Source organism: Lepus europaeus, chromosome X (genome assembly GCF_033115175.1).
Source record: "Lepus europaeus isolate LE1 chromosome X, mLepTim1.pri, whole genome shotgun sequence".
In the NCBI taxonomy this organism is placed as follows: Eukaryota; Metazoa; Chordata; class Mammalia; order Lagomorpha; family Leporidae; genus Lepus; species Lepus europaeus.
This window is the reverse complement of record NC_084850.1, coordinates 43,282,089-43,297,390: the sequence shown is the minus strand read 5'-3', so window position 1 is coordinate 43,297,390 and position 15,302 is coordinate 43,282,089. Positions and strand designations below refer to the sequence as shown.

General features: G+C 40.8%; 1 protein-coding gene across 1 annotated transcript in view; it reads left to right on the top strand.

The window, feature by feature from the left end:
* The window catches only part of LOC133752576 (nuclear RNA export factor 2-like), a 34,985-nt gene that overhangs the window by 13,997 nt on the left and 5,686 nt on the right, over positions 1 to 15,302 (top strand). Inside the window, exons 15-20 of the mRNA XM_062183025.1 lie at positions 121 to 228; positions 351 to 409; positions 521 to 636; positions 719 to 761; positions 1,332 to 1,401; positions 1,925 to 2,101. Of these exons, the coding sequence (XP_062039009.1) occupies positions 121 to 228; positions 351 to 409; positions 521 to 636; positions 719 to 761; positions 1,332 to 1,401; positions 1,925 to 2,101 (573 nt within the window). The remainder of the gene's footprint in view (positions 1 to 120; positions 229 to 350; positions 410 to 520; positions 637 to 718; positions 762 to 1,331; positions 1,402 to 1,924; positions 2,102 to 15,302) is intronic.

Below are 15,302 nucleotides of genomic sequence, written 5' to 3'. Positions count from 1 at the left end.
ACTACTAAGAAGGGGAAGCCTGGTATAGGCAGCCCACCCAAACTCAGGTCTGCTCACAGTTTTCAAGCCTCATGGAGGCCTAGACCACAGAGATAGCCTGTTCTCATTGCTGCCCCACAGGTATTTCTTCGTCTATGACTATGGAGATCGCCGGAGTCTCCTTGGTACTTACCACGAGAAGGCCTGCTTCTCCCTGACCATTCCTTTTGATCCCATGGACCCAGTCCCGTGAGTATTGTGATTCAGACTCTGCCTGGGGCAGTGTAGCTCCCAGGCAGACACAGGTCAGCTCCTGAAAATACCTGCACTGCCTGGACCACCACTTCTTGCTGTTCCTCTTTATCTTCTAGGAGTGGCTTATGTGAGTATTTCAAGGACAGCAGGAATATGATGTATCTCCAGGACCCCTGTAAGTGTATGATGGGGAAGACTAAGCAGGGTAGGAGAGTTTGAAGGTGACAGTTGTAGGGGCCAAGGGCCAAGAGTGTGGCAGCCCAGAACCTCTGATTTCCTTGTGCAGACCTGCGAAGGCAGATGCTGAAGCACACAAACTGGGACATTGTGAACACCCTCAGTGTGTTGCCCAGAACTCAACATGACTTCATCTCCTTCTCAATGGACATGTGGTTCCAGATGGTGAGCACCTGCTTCCTCCCTCGGGCTGGGGCTGGGTGGCAGGTGAAGGAGGATCCTGAGTGCCCAAGTTCTTCCCTTTCAGGGAACTGCGCTCTGCTTTTCTGTCAACGGGGTGTTCAAGGGAGGTGAGTGTCTCTAGAGTCACCTCCTCAGAGCCCCTACCACTCCCTCTCACTGGGCTTCCCTTCAGAACTCACCCAGCTTTCCAGAATCTGTTCCCTTCCTGCTTGTTCTTCCTTCCATGTTCTGCCCCTATTCTGCCCACAAACCATCCTGGTCCACTCTAGGCCCATGCCTGCCCACCCCACACAGCTTGGCATCAAGGACACAAGCTGTGTGGAGTTTGGGGGTACCATCTCAGGTCCTTACTCTGTGACCCTGAGCCAGTTACCTCATGCCTCGGTGTCCCCATTTACTAAATATACTGTCTCGAATTCTTGGGCAGCTGAGAAACAGGAATCAAGTGAAGTTGTGAGGTGGCTTGTTCCAGGGCCCAGTACATGACAAGGAACCAGTTACCTGGGGTAGATGCTTCCAGTCGTTGCCTTCTCCATTCCCTCTGTGCTCTCCTGACTCCAAGTGAACAGTTTTCTCTGTCTGAAACCCTTCAAGTGAAGACCTTGACTGGAAATGCTGTGTGAATATGTAAAGCTTGTGCAACTCTAAGGGGTTATTGTTTATTGCCCTTTAAATAGGAAGTAATTCTTGGGATTCTGCATTTATCTTCACCCGGGTCTTCATCGCTGCTCCTAGCCGCAGTTCTAGGTAAGTACTGTGTTGCTGGTGGGAACACTTATTCCTGCCTAGGCCAGTGCCATGGGAATGCAGTAGTATGGGCCTCAGGATATTTTCAACATAACATTGGGAAGATCCAAGGAGCAGTGTGGCCTAGTGGCTAATAGCATGGGCTCTGGAGTCAGAATGTCAGAATAAGACATCTCTTCTTGACCTCAGCACTCATTTTCAATGTGATCTAATCAAATTACTTGGCCTCTCTGTGATTTAGTGCCTGCCTTTGAAAATAAGACTATCTACTCCCTTGCACTGTCATACAGGACAGAGGCATTGGGATTAAGTCTACAAATCAAGTGCCGCTGGTAAATGGTATCTCCAAAGGTGGACTCTGTGCAAAGGCTAGAGGGCTCTAGCTAAGGAACTTAGGAGCCAGGCACAGTAAGGATACGGAAGGAGTCTGGTTGCTGAGTGGCAGTGGTTATGCAGGCTCCTGTTCTTAGGGTTGTGGGATGGACCATCTGTGCAGTTGTTTGAAGAATAATTTTTTTTCCAGTCTGTGCATCCTGAATGACCAGCTGTTTGTGAGAGATGTCATGCCTGTTATCCAGAACAGCTCTGTTCTAGGAGCCATACCTGGCTCTACCACAATGGCCGACCTGAACCAGCTGCAGCAGAAAATGGTGCAGGCTTTCTACATGCAGTCTGGGATGAAACTCGAGTGGTCTCAGAAGTGAGTGCTGCCTGTGCCTGGGAGTAGGGGGGAGTTGGTCCAGCAGTGGCGTGAAAAATGGAAACTCACATGCACTTGGGAAAAGGACCATGTGAATATTTTATTTCCATACAAAAGGAGCAGACCTGTGAAAAAGAGAACATACTTATTTTTTTAAAAGATTTTTATTTAGTTTTTACTTGAAAGTCAGAGTTACACAGAGAGAGAAGGAGAGGCAGAGAGAGAGAGAGAGAGAAAGAGAAAGAGAGAGAGAGTGAGAGAGAGGTCTTCCATCCGCTGGTTCACTCCGCAGATGACCGCAGTGGTTGGAGTTGCACTGATCTGAAGCCAGAAACCAGGAGCTTCTTCTGGGTCTCCCATGTGGGTGCAGGGGCCCAAGGACTTGGGCCATCTTCTACTGCTTTCCCAGGCCACAACAGAGAGCTGGATCAGAAGTGGAGCAGTCAGGTCTCAAACCAGCGCCCATATGGGATGCCGGCACTGCAGATGGCAGCTTTACCCGCTACGCCACAGTGCTGGCCCCAAAAGAACATACTTTTATACTGATATATGTAGAGAATTTTTTTTAAAAAAAGATTTTATTTATTTATTTGAGAGGTAGAGCCACAGACAGTGAGAGGGAGAGACAGAAGGGTCTCCCCTCCATTGGTTCACCCACCAGACGGCTGCAACAGCTAGAACTGCGCTGATCCGAAGCCAGGAGCCAGGTGCCTCCTGGTCTCCCACACAGGTGCAGGGGCCCAATCACTTGGGCCATCTTCCACTGCCTTCCCAGACCATAGCAGAGAACTGGATTGGAAGAGGGGCAACTGGGACTAGAACTGGTGCCCATATGGGGCACCAGTGCCTCAGGCAGAGGATTAACCCACTGCGTCACGGTGCCGGCCCCCGAGGACTTTTAAAAATAATATGTAACTGAAATGACATTGGCTTCTATATGGAACATCTGAAAGAATTCACCATGACAAGCTTCTAGAATGAATAAATAACTTCAATGAGGTTGCTAGATACAAGGTTAATGTATAAAAAGCACTTGTTTCTGTCTACTTTCAATGAACAATACAAACTGAAATTAAGAAAGTAAGTCTATTTATAAGAACATTAGAAAGGGTCGAATACTTAGGGGCAAATGAAAGAAGCACAAATATTATACTCTGAAATCTGCAAAACATTGCTGACAAAAATTAAAAAGAACCCAAATAAATGAAGACATCCCATGTTATGGATTGGAAGACTTAATATTGTGATGGCAATATTATCCAGAGAAATGTGTGTGTGTGTGTTTGTATTTATATTTATTCAGTGCTATCTCTATCAAAATTCCAGAGATGGCTTCTTTGCAAGAATTCACAAGGAGATCATAGAGTTCATGCAAAAATGCAATGGCTCCAAAACAGTAAAAAAAATCTTGAAAGAGAAAAACAAAGTTAAAGGACTCACATTTCCTGATTTTAAAATCTGAAATAAAGCTACATTGATCAAGACTGTTAACAGCATTTGAACAGATGTATGCACCAGCAGAGTAGAGTTAAGAGTCCACAAATAAACCTTCACATTTATGTCAGTGATAATGATCCATAGTGCTGTAAAAACTGCAGTGGAGAAAAAAATAGTATTTTCAACTGGATATTCACTTGCAAAACAGTGTTCATTTTGACCTGAATTGGTTCAGTGACTAAAAATGGGTCAAAGATTTTAAAGTAAAAGCTAAAGCTAAAAGTCTAGAAGAAAACATGGGTGTAAGCCTTTGTAATCTTGAATTAGGTTGAAAACACAAGCAACTAAAGTAAAACTAGGTTAATTGGATTTCACCCAAACTGAAAAATATTGTGCAATCAATGGATAATTCTGAGACAGTTAAAATCTGACAGCATGAGATAAAATAGTTGCAAATCACATATCTGAAAAGAGTATGTGAAGACCACTCAATAATAAAAATAAATAATCCAATTTTTGAAATGGGTGAAGGATTTTTTTTAACTTTTATTTAATGAATATAAATTTCCAAAGTACAGCTCACGGGTTACAATGGCTTCCCCCTCCCAAAACTTCCCTCCCACCCACAACCCTCCCCCCTCCCGCTCCCTCTCCCCTTCCAATCACATCATGATTCATTTTCAATTCTCCTTATATACAAAAGATCAGTTTAGTATAAATTAGGTAACAATTTCAACAGTTTGCCCCCATAAAGCAACACAAAGTGAAAAAAAAAATACTCTTGGAGTACTAGTTACAGCATCAAACAAGAGTGTACAGCACATTAAAGGCAGAGATCCCACATAACATTTTTTTAAAAATCAATTAATTTTCTATGCCATTTCCAATTTAACACCAGGTTGTTTTTTTTTTTTCATTTCCAATTATCTTTATATACAGGAGATCGATTCAGTATATAATTAGTAAAGATCTCATCAGTTTGTACCCACGCAGAAACACAAAGTGTAAAAATACTGTTTCAGTACTAGTTATAGCATCACTTCACATTAGACAACACATTAAGGACAGATCCCACATGGGATGTAAGTACACAGTGACTCCTGTTGCTGACTTAACAATTTGACACTCCTGTTCATGACGTCAGTAATCTCCCTAGGCTCTAGTCATGAGTTGCCAGGGCTATGGAAGCCTTTAGGGTTCGCTGACTTTGATCTTATTCTGATAGGGTCACAGTCAAAGTGGAAGTTCTCTCCTCCCTTCAGAGAAAGGTACCTCCTTCTTTGATGGCCCCGTTCTTTCCACAGGGATCTCACTCACAGAGATCTTTCATTTAGGTCTTCTTCTTTTTTTCTTTTCCATGGTATCTTGGCTTTCCATGCCTACAATGCTCTCATGGGCTCTTCAGCCAGATCCGAGAGCCTTAAGGGCTGATTCTGAGGACAGAGTGTTGTTTAGGACATCTGCCATTCTATGAGTCTGCTGTGTATCCCACTTCCCATGCTGGATCTTTCTCTCCCTTTTTGATTCTATCAGTTAGTATTAGCAGACACTTGTCTTGTTTGTGTGATCCCTTTGTTTCTTAGACCTATCCAAGCCATCGAATGTGAACTGAAATTGATCACTTGGGCTAGTGAGATGGCATTGGTACATGCCACCTTGATGGGATTGTATTGGAATCCCATGGCACATTACTAACTCCATCATTTGGGGCAAGACTGATTGTGCATGTCCCAAACTGTGCATCTCCTCCCTCTCTTTTCCTACTCTGAAATTTAACAGGGATCACTTTTCAGTTAAAATTTAAACACCTAAGAATAATTGTGTGTTAATTACAGAGTTCAACCACTAGTACTAGAACAACAACAACAACAACAAATACTAAAAAGGATAAAGTATTACATTGTACATCTAGAGTCAGGACAAAAGCTGATCAGGTCATTGTTTCTTATAGCGTCCATTTCACTTCAACAGGTTTCCCCTTTGGTGCTCAAATGTCGCCGATCAGGGAAAACAAATGATATTTGTCTCTTTGGGACTGGCTTAATTCACTCAGCATGATGCTTTCCAGATCCCTCCATCTTGTTGCAAATGACTGGGTTTCATTGTTCCTTACTGCTGTATAGTATTCTATGGAGTACATGTCCCATAATTTCTTTATCCAGTCTACTGTTGATGGGCATTTGGGTTGGTTCCAGGTCTTAGCTATTGTGAATTGGGCTGCAATAAACATTAATGTGCAGATGGCTTTTTTATTTGCCAAATTAATTTCCTTTGGGTAAATTCCAAGGAGTGGGATGGCTGGGTTGTATGGTAGGGTTATGTTCAGGTTTCTGAGGAATCTCCAGACTGACTTCCATAGTGGCCTAACCAGTTTGCATTCCCACCAACAGTGGGTTAGTGTCCCTTTTTCCCCACATCCTCTCCAGCATCTATTGTTGGTAGATTTCTGAATGTGAGCCATTCTCACCGGGGTGAGGTGAAACCTCATTGTGGTTTTGATTTGCATTTCTCTGATTGCTAGTGATCTTGAACATTTTTTCATGTGTCTGTTGGCCATTTGGATTTCCTCTTTTGAAAAATGACTATTGAGGTCCTTGGCCCATCTCTTAAGTGGGTTGTTTGTTCTGTTGTTGTGGATTTTCTTGATTTCTATGTAGATTCTGGTTATCAACCCTTTATCTGTAGTATAGTTTGCAAATATTTTTTCCCATTCTGTCGGTTGCCTCTTCACTTTCCTGACTGTTTCTTTGGAAGTACAGAAACTTCTCAATTTGATGCAATCCCAAATGTTAATTTTGGTTTTGACTGCCTGTGCTCCTGGGGTCTTTTCCAAGAAGTTTTTGCCTGTACCTATATCTTGCAGGGTTTCTCCAATGCTCTCTAATAATTTGATGGTTTCGGGTCGTAGATTTAAGTCTTTAATCCACGTTGAGTGAATTTTTGTGTAAGGTGAAAGGTATGGGTCTTGCTTCAAGCTTCTGCACATGGAAATCCAATTTTCCCAGCACCATTTATTGAATAGACTGTCCTTATTCCAGGGATTAGTTTTGGATCTTTGATCAAATATAAGTTGGCTGTAGATGTTTGGATTGATTTCTGGTGTTTCTATTCTGTTCCATTGGTCTATCCATCTGTTTCTGTACCAGTACCATGCTGTTTTGATAACAACTTCCCTGTAGTATGCCCTGAAATCTGGGATTGTGATGCCTCCGGCTTTGTTTTTGTTGTACAGGATTGCTTTGGCTATTCAAGGTCTTCTGTGTCTCCATATGAATTTCAGCATTATTTTTTCCAGATCTGAGAAGAATGTCTTCGGTATCTTGATTGGTATTGCATTGAATGTATAAATTGCTTTTGGGAGAATAGACATTTTGATGATATTGATTCTTCCAATCCATGAGCATGGAAGATTTCTCCATTTTTTGGTATCCTCTTCTATTTCTTTCTTTAAGGTTTTGTAGTTTTCATCGTAGAGATCTTTAACGTCCTTGGTTAAGTTTATTCCAAGGTATTTGATTGTTTTTGTAGCTATTGTGAATGGGATAGATCTTAGAAGTTCTTCCTCAGCCGTGGCATTGCCTGTGTATACAAAGGCTCTTGATTTTTGTGGATTGATTTTATATCCTGCTACTTTGCCAAACTCTTCGATGAGTTCCAGTAGTCTCTTAGTAGAGTTCTTTGGGTCCCCTAAATAAAGAATCATATCATCTGCAAAGAGGGATAGTTTGAGTTCTTCCTTCCCGATTTGTATCCCTTTAATTTCTTTTTCTTGCCTAATAGCTCTGGCTAAAACTTCCAGAACTATATTGAATAGCAGTGGTGAGAGTGGGTATCCCTGTCTGGTACCAGATTTCAGTGGAAATGCTTCCAACTTTTCCCCATTCAATAGGATGTTGGCCGTGGGTTTTTCATATATTGCTTTGATTGTATTGAGGAATGTTCCTTCCATACCCAGTTTGCTTAGAGTTTTCATCATGAAAGGGTGTTGTATTTTATCAAATGCTTTCTCTGCGTCTATTGAGAGAATCATATGGTTTTTCTTCTGCAGTCTGTTAATGTAGTGTATTACGTTGATTGTTTTGCGGACGTTGAACCATCCTTGCATACCAGGGATAAATCCCACTTGGTCTGGGTGGATGATCTTTCTGATGTGTTGTTGCATTCTATTGGCCAGAATTTTATTGAGGATTTTTGCATCTATATTCATCAGGGATATTGGTCTGTAATTCTCTTTCAATGCTGCATCTTTCTCCGGCTTAGGAATTAAGGTGATGCTGGCTTCATAGAAAGAATTTGGGAGGATTCCCTCTTTTCCAATTGCTCTGAATAGTTTGAGAAGAATTGGAGTTAGTTCTTCTCTAAATGTCTGGTAGAACTCAGCAGTGAATCCATCTGGTCCTGGGCTTTTCTTTGTAGGGAGGGCCTTTATTACTGTTTCAATTTCTGTGTCAGTTATGGTTCTGTTTAGGTTTTCTATGTTTTCCTGGCTCAATTTAGGGAGGTTGTATGTGTCCAAGAATCTGTCCATTCCTGATAGATTTCCCTGTTTGCTGGCATACAAGTCCTTGTAGTAATTTCTGATGATTCTTTTTATTTCTGTGGTGTCTGTTGTTATGTTTCCTTTTTCATCTCTGATCCTATTGATTTGGGTCTTTTCTCTTCTTTTTTTAGTTAGTTGGGCCAATGGGGTGTCAATTTTGTTTATTTTTTCAAAAAACCAGCTCCTTGTTTGGCTGATTTTTTGTAATGTTTTTTTTTTGGATTCAATCCTGTTGATTTCTTCTTTGATTTTAATTATTTGCCTTCTTCTACTGGGTTTGGGTTTGGTTTGCTGCAGATTTTCTAGATCCTTGAGATGACTTGAAAGCTGATCTATTTGGTGCCTCTCCAATTTCTTGATGTAGGCACCTATTGATATAAACTTTCCTCTTAACACTGCTTTTGTTGTATCCCATAGGTTTTGGTATGTTGTGCTGTTATCCTCATTTACTTCCAGAAAATTTTTGATTTCTCTTTTAATTTCTTCTATGACCCATTGTTCATTCAGGAGCATGTTGTTCAATCTCCATGTGTTTGAACGTGCTCTGGGGATTCCCGAGTTGCTAATTTCCAATTTCATTCCTTTGTGGTCTGAGAAGTTGCATGGTATGATTCTAATTCTCTTGAATTTGCTGAGACTTGCTTTATGGCCTAGTATGTGGTCAATCCTAGAGAGGGTTCCATGTACTGCTGAGAAGAATGTAAAGTCCTTAGATGTAGGATGAAATGTTCTGTAGATATCTGTTAGATCCATTTGGGCTATAGTGTCATTTAAATCTGCTGTCTCCTTGTTGATCTTCTGTCCTGTTGATCTGTCTATCTCTGAGAGTGGAGTATTGAAGTCCCCAAGTACTATTGTATTGGGGTCTAAGTCTCCCTTTAAGTCCCTTAACAAGTCTTTTAAATAAGCTGGTGCCCTGTGATTAGGTGCATATACATTGATAATTGTTATATCTTCCTGTTGAATGGATCCCTTAATCATTAAATAGTGCCCCTCTTTGTCTCTCCTGACAGCTTTTGTGGTAAAGTTTATGTTGTCTGATATTAAGATGGCTACGCCCGCTCTTTTTTCATTTCTGTTGGCATGGTATATCTTTTTCCAGCCTTTCACTTTCAGTCTGTATGGATGTTGGAAAGATGAGTTTCTTGTAAGCAGCAAAAAGATGGGTTTTGTTCCTTAACCCAGTCAGCCAATCGGTGTCTTTTAACTGGACAGTTCAAGCCATTAACATTCAATGTGACTATTGAGAAGGAGTAACTTTGCCCTGCCATTTGCCAAAGATATTTTCTAATATCTGGTTGGAGATTCCTGTGATCTTTTGCTGTGGGGTTTCCTTCCTTTACCTTCTTTCATATTGGTGACCATGTTTCTGTGTTTCTGTATGTAACACATCTTTAAGCATCTTTTGCAGGGCTGGACGAGTGGCGACAAATTCTTTCAATTTCTGTTTGCTGTGAAAGGTCTTTATTTCACCTTCATTCACAAATGAGAGCTTTGCAGGATATAATATTCTGGGCTGGCAGTTTTTCTCTCTTAGTACCTGGGCTATATCTCGCCATTCTCTCCTGGCTTGTAGGGTTTCTGATGAGAAGTCAGCTGTAAGTCTAATTGGAGATCCTCTGACAGTAATCTGGCGTTTCTCTCTTGTGCATTTTAGGATCTTTTCTTTGTGTTTCACTGTGGTGAGTTTTATTACAACATGTCGTGGTGAGGATCTCTTTTGATCATGTTTATTAGGGGTTCTATGAGTTTCCTGTACTAGGATGTCTCTGTCCTTCTCCAAACCTGGGAAATTTTCTGCTAGTATCTCACTAAAAAGGCCTTCTAATCCTTTCTCCCTTTCCATGCCTTCAGGAACTCCTAGAACCCAAATGTTGGGGTTTTTAATAGTATCCTGTAGATTCCTGACAGTATTTTTTAGATTTCTGATTTCTTCTTCTTTTCTTTGATTTGCCTGTTTCCTTTCCTGTTCTCTGTCTTCTAATTCCGATATTCTCTCTTCTGCTTCACCCATTCTGTTTTTAAGGCTCTCTAATGTGTTTGTCATTTGATCTATTGAGTTCTTCATTTCATTGTGGTTTTTTGTCACTATCTCAGTTTCCTGTTCTACTAGTTGTTTCATTTCATTTTGATTCCTCCTTAATATTTCATTTTCATGAGAGAGATTTTCTATCTTGTCCATTAAGGATTTCTGTAGTTCAAGAATTTGTTTTTGAGAACTTCTTAATGTTCTTATCAATTTTTTGAGATCTGCTTCTTGCATTCCCTCTATCTCTTCATCTTCATAATCTTGCATTGTCGTGCCTTGTTCACTAGGGGGCGTCATAGTGTCTTCCTTGCTCTTGTTACCTCGGCTTCTATGTTTGTTGTTTGGCATGTTGGAGATAATTTATGGTGTTTTTTTTTTTTTTTTGCTGTGGTGTTTTTTTTCTCATTATACTATTCCTCTAAGTGAGCTGTCTGCTTTGTTGGAGCCTTAGGGGCTGTGATGGGTGTGGCCAGAGAGCTATGCTTCAGGTAAACTCTTCAGGTTTAAGGCTGTGTAAAGAGCATCCCAGATTGCTCACTCTCTTGCTCCTTGCTGGCTCGCTTTCTCTTTTTTTTTTTTTGACTCAGTTGGGAGTGGAGTTGAGGGTAGTTGAAATCTTGCCTCTGTGAGTATTCGTTTGATCTACCCCTGGGACCACACACAGAGTTTATGCAGCCCTCAATGTGTTCTCCAGTTTCGCTAAAGTTACTGAGTTTGGCTGCGCTTTACATATGTAAAATCGCGGTGCTCTTTGTTTTGCTTGGTGAGTGAAGGGAGAGGCCTCTGTTCCCCCCCCCCCCCCCCCAGTTTTTCGGGTTTCTGAGTTCTTTGTCTTACCCTCCTCGGTTCCCGCGCTGGCGAGAATCTGTGGCTCTGGCTCCTCTCCCGCCGCTCGGCTCGTCTTGGTTGGTTTTCCACGCGGTGGGCTCCCTGTAAGTCCTCTGTGTCCCATCCACAAGATCCGGAAGCGTTTCCTCTGCAGTTTTTTTCTTGAGTCTTTTCCTGAGGCTACAGTAATTCCACTTTTATGAAACTTTATTCTCCCAAACAAAGGTGCACGTCCTCACTATCCACCATCTTGGCTCCGCCCCGGGTGAAGGATTTGAATAGACATTTCTCCAAAGTGGTATACAGATGGCCAACAAGCACATGGAAAACTTATTATCATCATTAGTCATTAGGGAAGTGAAAATTAAAACCATAATGAATTATCACTTCTTTCTCAGTAGGATGGCTTTAATCAATAAAATGAAGGACAGCAAGTATTGGTGAGGATATGGAGAAATTGGGAATCTTGTGTATTACTAGTGGGGATATAAAATGGAGCAATCACTGGGGAAAGGTTTGGCAGTTACTCAAAATGTTAAGCATGGAGTTAGCTTCTGACCCAGCAATCCCACTGTTAAGTATACATACCAAGATAAATGAAAGCATATGACAAAAACCTTGCCCATTAGTGTTCATAGCAGCATAATTCATAATAGCCAAAAATGATAATAATGCAAAGGGATAAATGTTTCATCTATATAGGTGAATATTAATGCGATCATTAAAAATATAGTTCTGATATATGCCGTGCTATTGATTACCTTTGAAAATACTATGATAAGTGGAAGAAGCCGGTCACAAAAGGCCACATATTGTGTGGCTCCATGTCTGTGAAATACCCAGAATAGGCAAGGCCACAAAGACTGAACAGAGTCATAGCTGCCAAGATCTGAGAGAAAGAGGGAGAATAGGGAGTGATTTCTAACCATTAAAGAGCTTCTTTTTGAAAGTTGAGATGCTTGCCTAATCTTGCAAATATAATAAGAAACCACTGAATTATACAATTTAAAATGATAAATTATGTGATGTGTGCTTGATATCTCAAATGAAAAATTCACAATTATCTAAATCCCATTTTGCTATTTGTGAGCATCTTTTTTTAACCCATCCGTACTAAACTCACTTGTTTGCTTGCTTTAACCTTTTATTTCAGTATAGTTTTAAATTTATAAAACAAAAACTGTGAGGTAGTAAAATAAAGAGTTCCCCATGTACCCCCAGCCTACTTCCCTCAATAACAGCTCACATTAGTATATTTGTCACAATTAACAAACTACTCCAACCTTCTGCTAGTTTTTTTTTAAGATTATTTATTTGCAAGTCAGAGTTACACGGAGAGAGGAGAGGCAGAGAGAAAGAGAGAGAGAGAGAGAGAGAGAGAGAGAGAGAGAGAGAGAGAGACAGGTCTTCCATTCACTGGTTCACTCCCTAGATAACTGCAATGGCTAGCGCTGTGCTGATCTGAACAGGAGCCCAGGAGCTTCCTGCGGGTCTCCCACGTGGGTGCAGAGGTTTTCCCAGGCCATAGCAGAGAGCTGGATGGGAAGTGGAGCAGCTGGGTCTCGAACCAGCACCTATATGGGATGCCAGCACTGCAGGCGGTGGCTTTACCCGCTATGCCACAGCGCTGGTCCCCCTTCTGCTAGTTGTTAATCCAAACTTCTTTTATCCCTTCCCACCCTCCTACCCTTTACTAATCAACATTCTGTGTTCAGATTGAGTTGTTTTTTTGTTTTGATTTGATTTTTGTATTTTAGCTCCTACAGATAAGGAAGAACATACAATTTTTTTAAAGACTTATTTATTTATTTGAAAGGCAGAGTTACAGAGAGGCAGAGGCAGAGGGGGGAGAGAGAGAGAGAGAGAGAGAGAGAGAGAGAGAGAGAGAGGTCTTCCATTCGCTGGTTCACTCCCCAGATGGCTGCAATGGCTAGCGCTGTGCTGAACTGAACAGGAGCCCAGGAGCCTCTTCCAGGTCTCCCATGCAGGTGCAGGGTCCCAAGGACTTGGGCCATCTTCTACTGCTTTCCCAGGCCATAGCAGAGAGCTGGATTGGAAGTGGTGCAGCTGGGACTCGAATTAGCGCCCCTATGGGATGCTGGCACTGCAGTCATTGGCCTCACCTGCTACGCCACAGCGCCATCCTCAAACATACAGTATTTCTTTTTAGGTGTTTGGCTTGTTTCACTCAACATTATGTCCTCCAGTGCCATCCATTTTACTGCAAATGACAGGATCCCATTCTTCTTTTTTTAAAAAGATTTATTTATTTATTTGAAAGAGTTTTACACACACACACACACACACAGGTCTTCCTTCCGATGGTTCACTCCCCAATTGGCCGCAATGGAAGGAGCTGTGCTGATCTGAAACCAGGAGCCAGGAGCTTCTTCTGGGTCTCCCACGTGGGTGCAGGGACCCAAGGACTTGGGCCATCCTCTACTGCTTTCCCAGGCCATAGCAGAGAGCTGGATGGGAAGTGGAGCAGCCGGGTCTCGAACCGTTGCCCATATGGGATGCCGGTGCTTCAGGCCAGGGCATTAACCCACTGTGCCACAGCGCTGGCCCCCCATTCTTCTTTTTATAGATGACTATTACTCCATTGTGTATATATGTATATATGCATGTACTTTATATGTATATATATATATATATAATTTTCTTTATCCATTTATCTGAGAATGGACACCTTGGTTTTTTATTCCATATTTTGGCTACAGTGAATAGAGCTGCTATAAACAATGGTGGAGCAGATCTTTCTTTGATACAATGTGTTCGTGTCTTTTAGGTATATACTAATTAGTGGGATTGCTGGATCATTTGGCAGTTTCTTTTCTATTTTTCAAATATATCCCCATACTGTTTTCCACAATGGCTGCACTAATTTACAATTTCCATTAACAGTATGTAAGATTAGAGTTTCCCTTTCTCTACATCCTCACTAGAATTTGTTACTCTTTGTCTTGTTGATAATAGCCATTTTAACACAGGCAAGCTGATAGCTCATTGTGATTTTGATTTGTATTTCCCTGATAGCTAGTGATATTGTGCATTATTTTCGTGTATTTGTTGGTCATTTGTATTTCTTCTTTTGAGAACTGCCTATTCAGGTCCATTACCCACTTCTTAACTGGATTTTTTTATTGAGTTTTTTTAGTTGCTGATATATTCTAGATATTAATCCTTTGTTGGACGAGTAGCTTGAAAATAATTTATCCAGTACTGTTGGATGTTTCTTTACTGTGTTGATCGTTTCTGTTGCTTTGCAGAAACTTCTGAGTTTGGTATAACCCCGTTTGTCTTGTTTTGCTTTTGTTGCCTCTACCTTTGGGGTTTTATACAAAAAGCCATCACCTACGTCAGTGTCTTGAGATGTTTCCTCTAAGTTTTCTTCTAGCAGTTTCATAATTTTAGGTCTTACATTTAGGTCCTTGATCCATATTGAGTTGATTTTTGTATATGGTGAGAGATATGAACCAAATTTCATCCCAGTTTCACTGGCACCATTTGTTGAGTAGACTATCCTTTCTCCAGTGTATGTTTTTGGCAAGTTTGAACAAAATCAGTTGGCTTCATGTGTGTGGATCAATTTGTGGGCTTGCTGTTTGGTTCCATTTACCTATGTGCCAGTTTTTATGCCAGAATCATGCTGTTTTGATTACTATAGCTTTGTAGTATGCTTGAAATCAGGTATTGTGATGCCTCCAGCTTGATTTTTAAAAAAAGTTTTTTGTTTTTTTTATCTTTTTTGCCCAGAATCATTTTGCCTGTTTTGGATCTTTTGTGAGTCCCTGTGAATTTTAGGATAGTTTTTTTTCTAATTATGTAAAGAATGTCATTGGTATTTTGATAGGGATTGAGTTGAATCTGTAGATTCCTTTAGGTAGTATGGACATTTTAATGATATTCTTCCAGTCCATAAACAAAGAGTACCTTTCAATTTTTTGGTGTACTTGATGATTTCATTCATCAGTGTTTTTGTAATTTTCATTGTGGAGATCTTTGATTAGTCTTCTTAAATTTATTCCTAAATATTTGATTTTATAGCTGTTGTGAATGGGATTTCTTTCTCAATTTCTTTTTCAGTGAGATCATTATTATTGCATAAAAGCACTGTTTTATGCAACTTTACTGAATTAGTATATCAAGTGAAGTGTTTAGGTTTTTCCACATACAACATCATGTCATCTGCAAACATAAATATTTTGACTTCCTCCTTACCAATTTTTATGTCGTTTATTTCTTTCTCCTCCCTAACTGCTCTTGCTAATACTTCCAATATTATATTTAATAAAAGTAGAAAGTGGATATCCTTGTCTTGTTCCAGACCTGAGGGGAAATGTTTTCAGCTTTTCTGCATTCAGTAC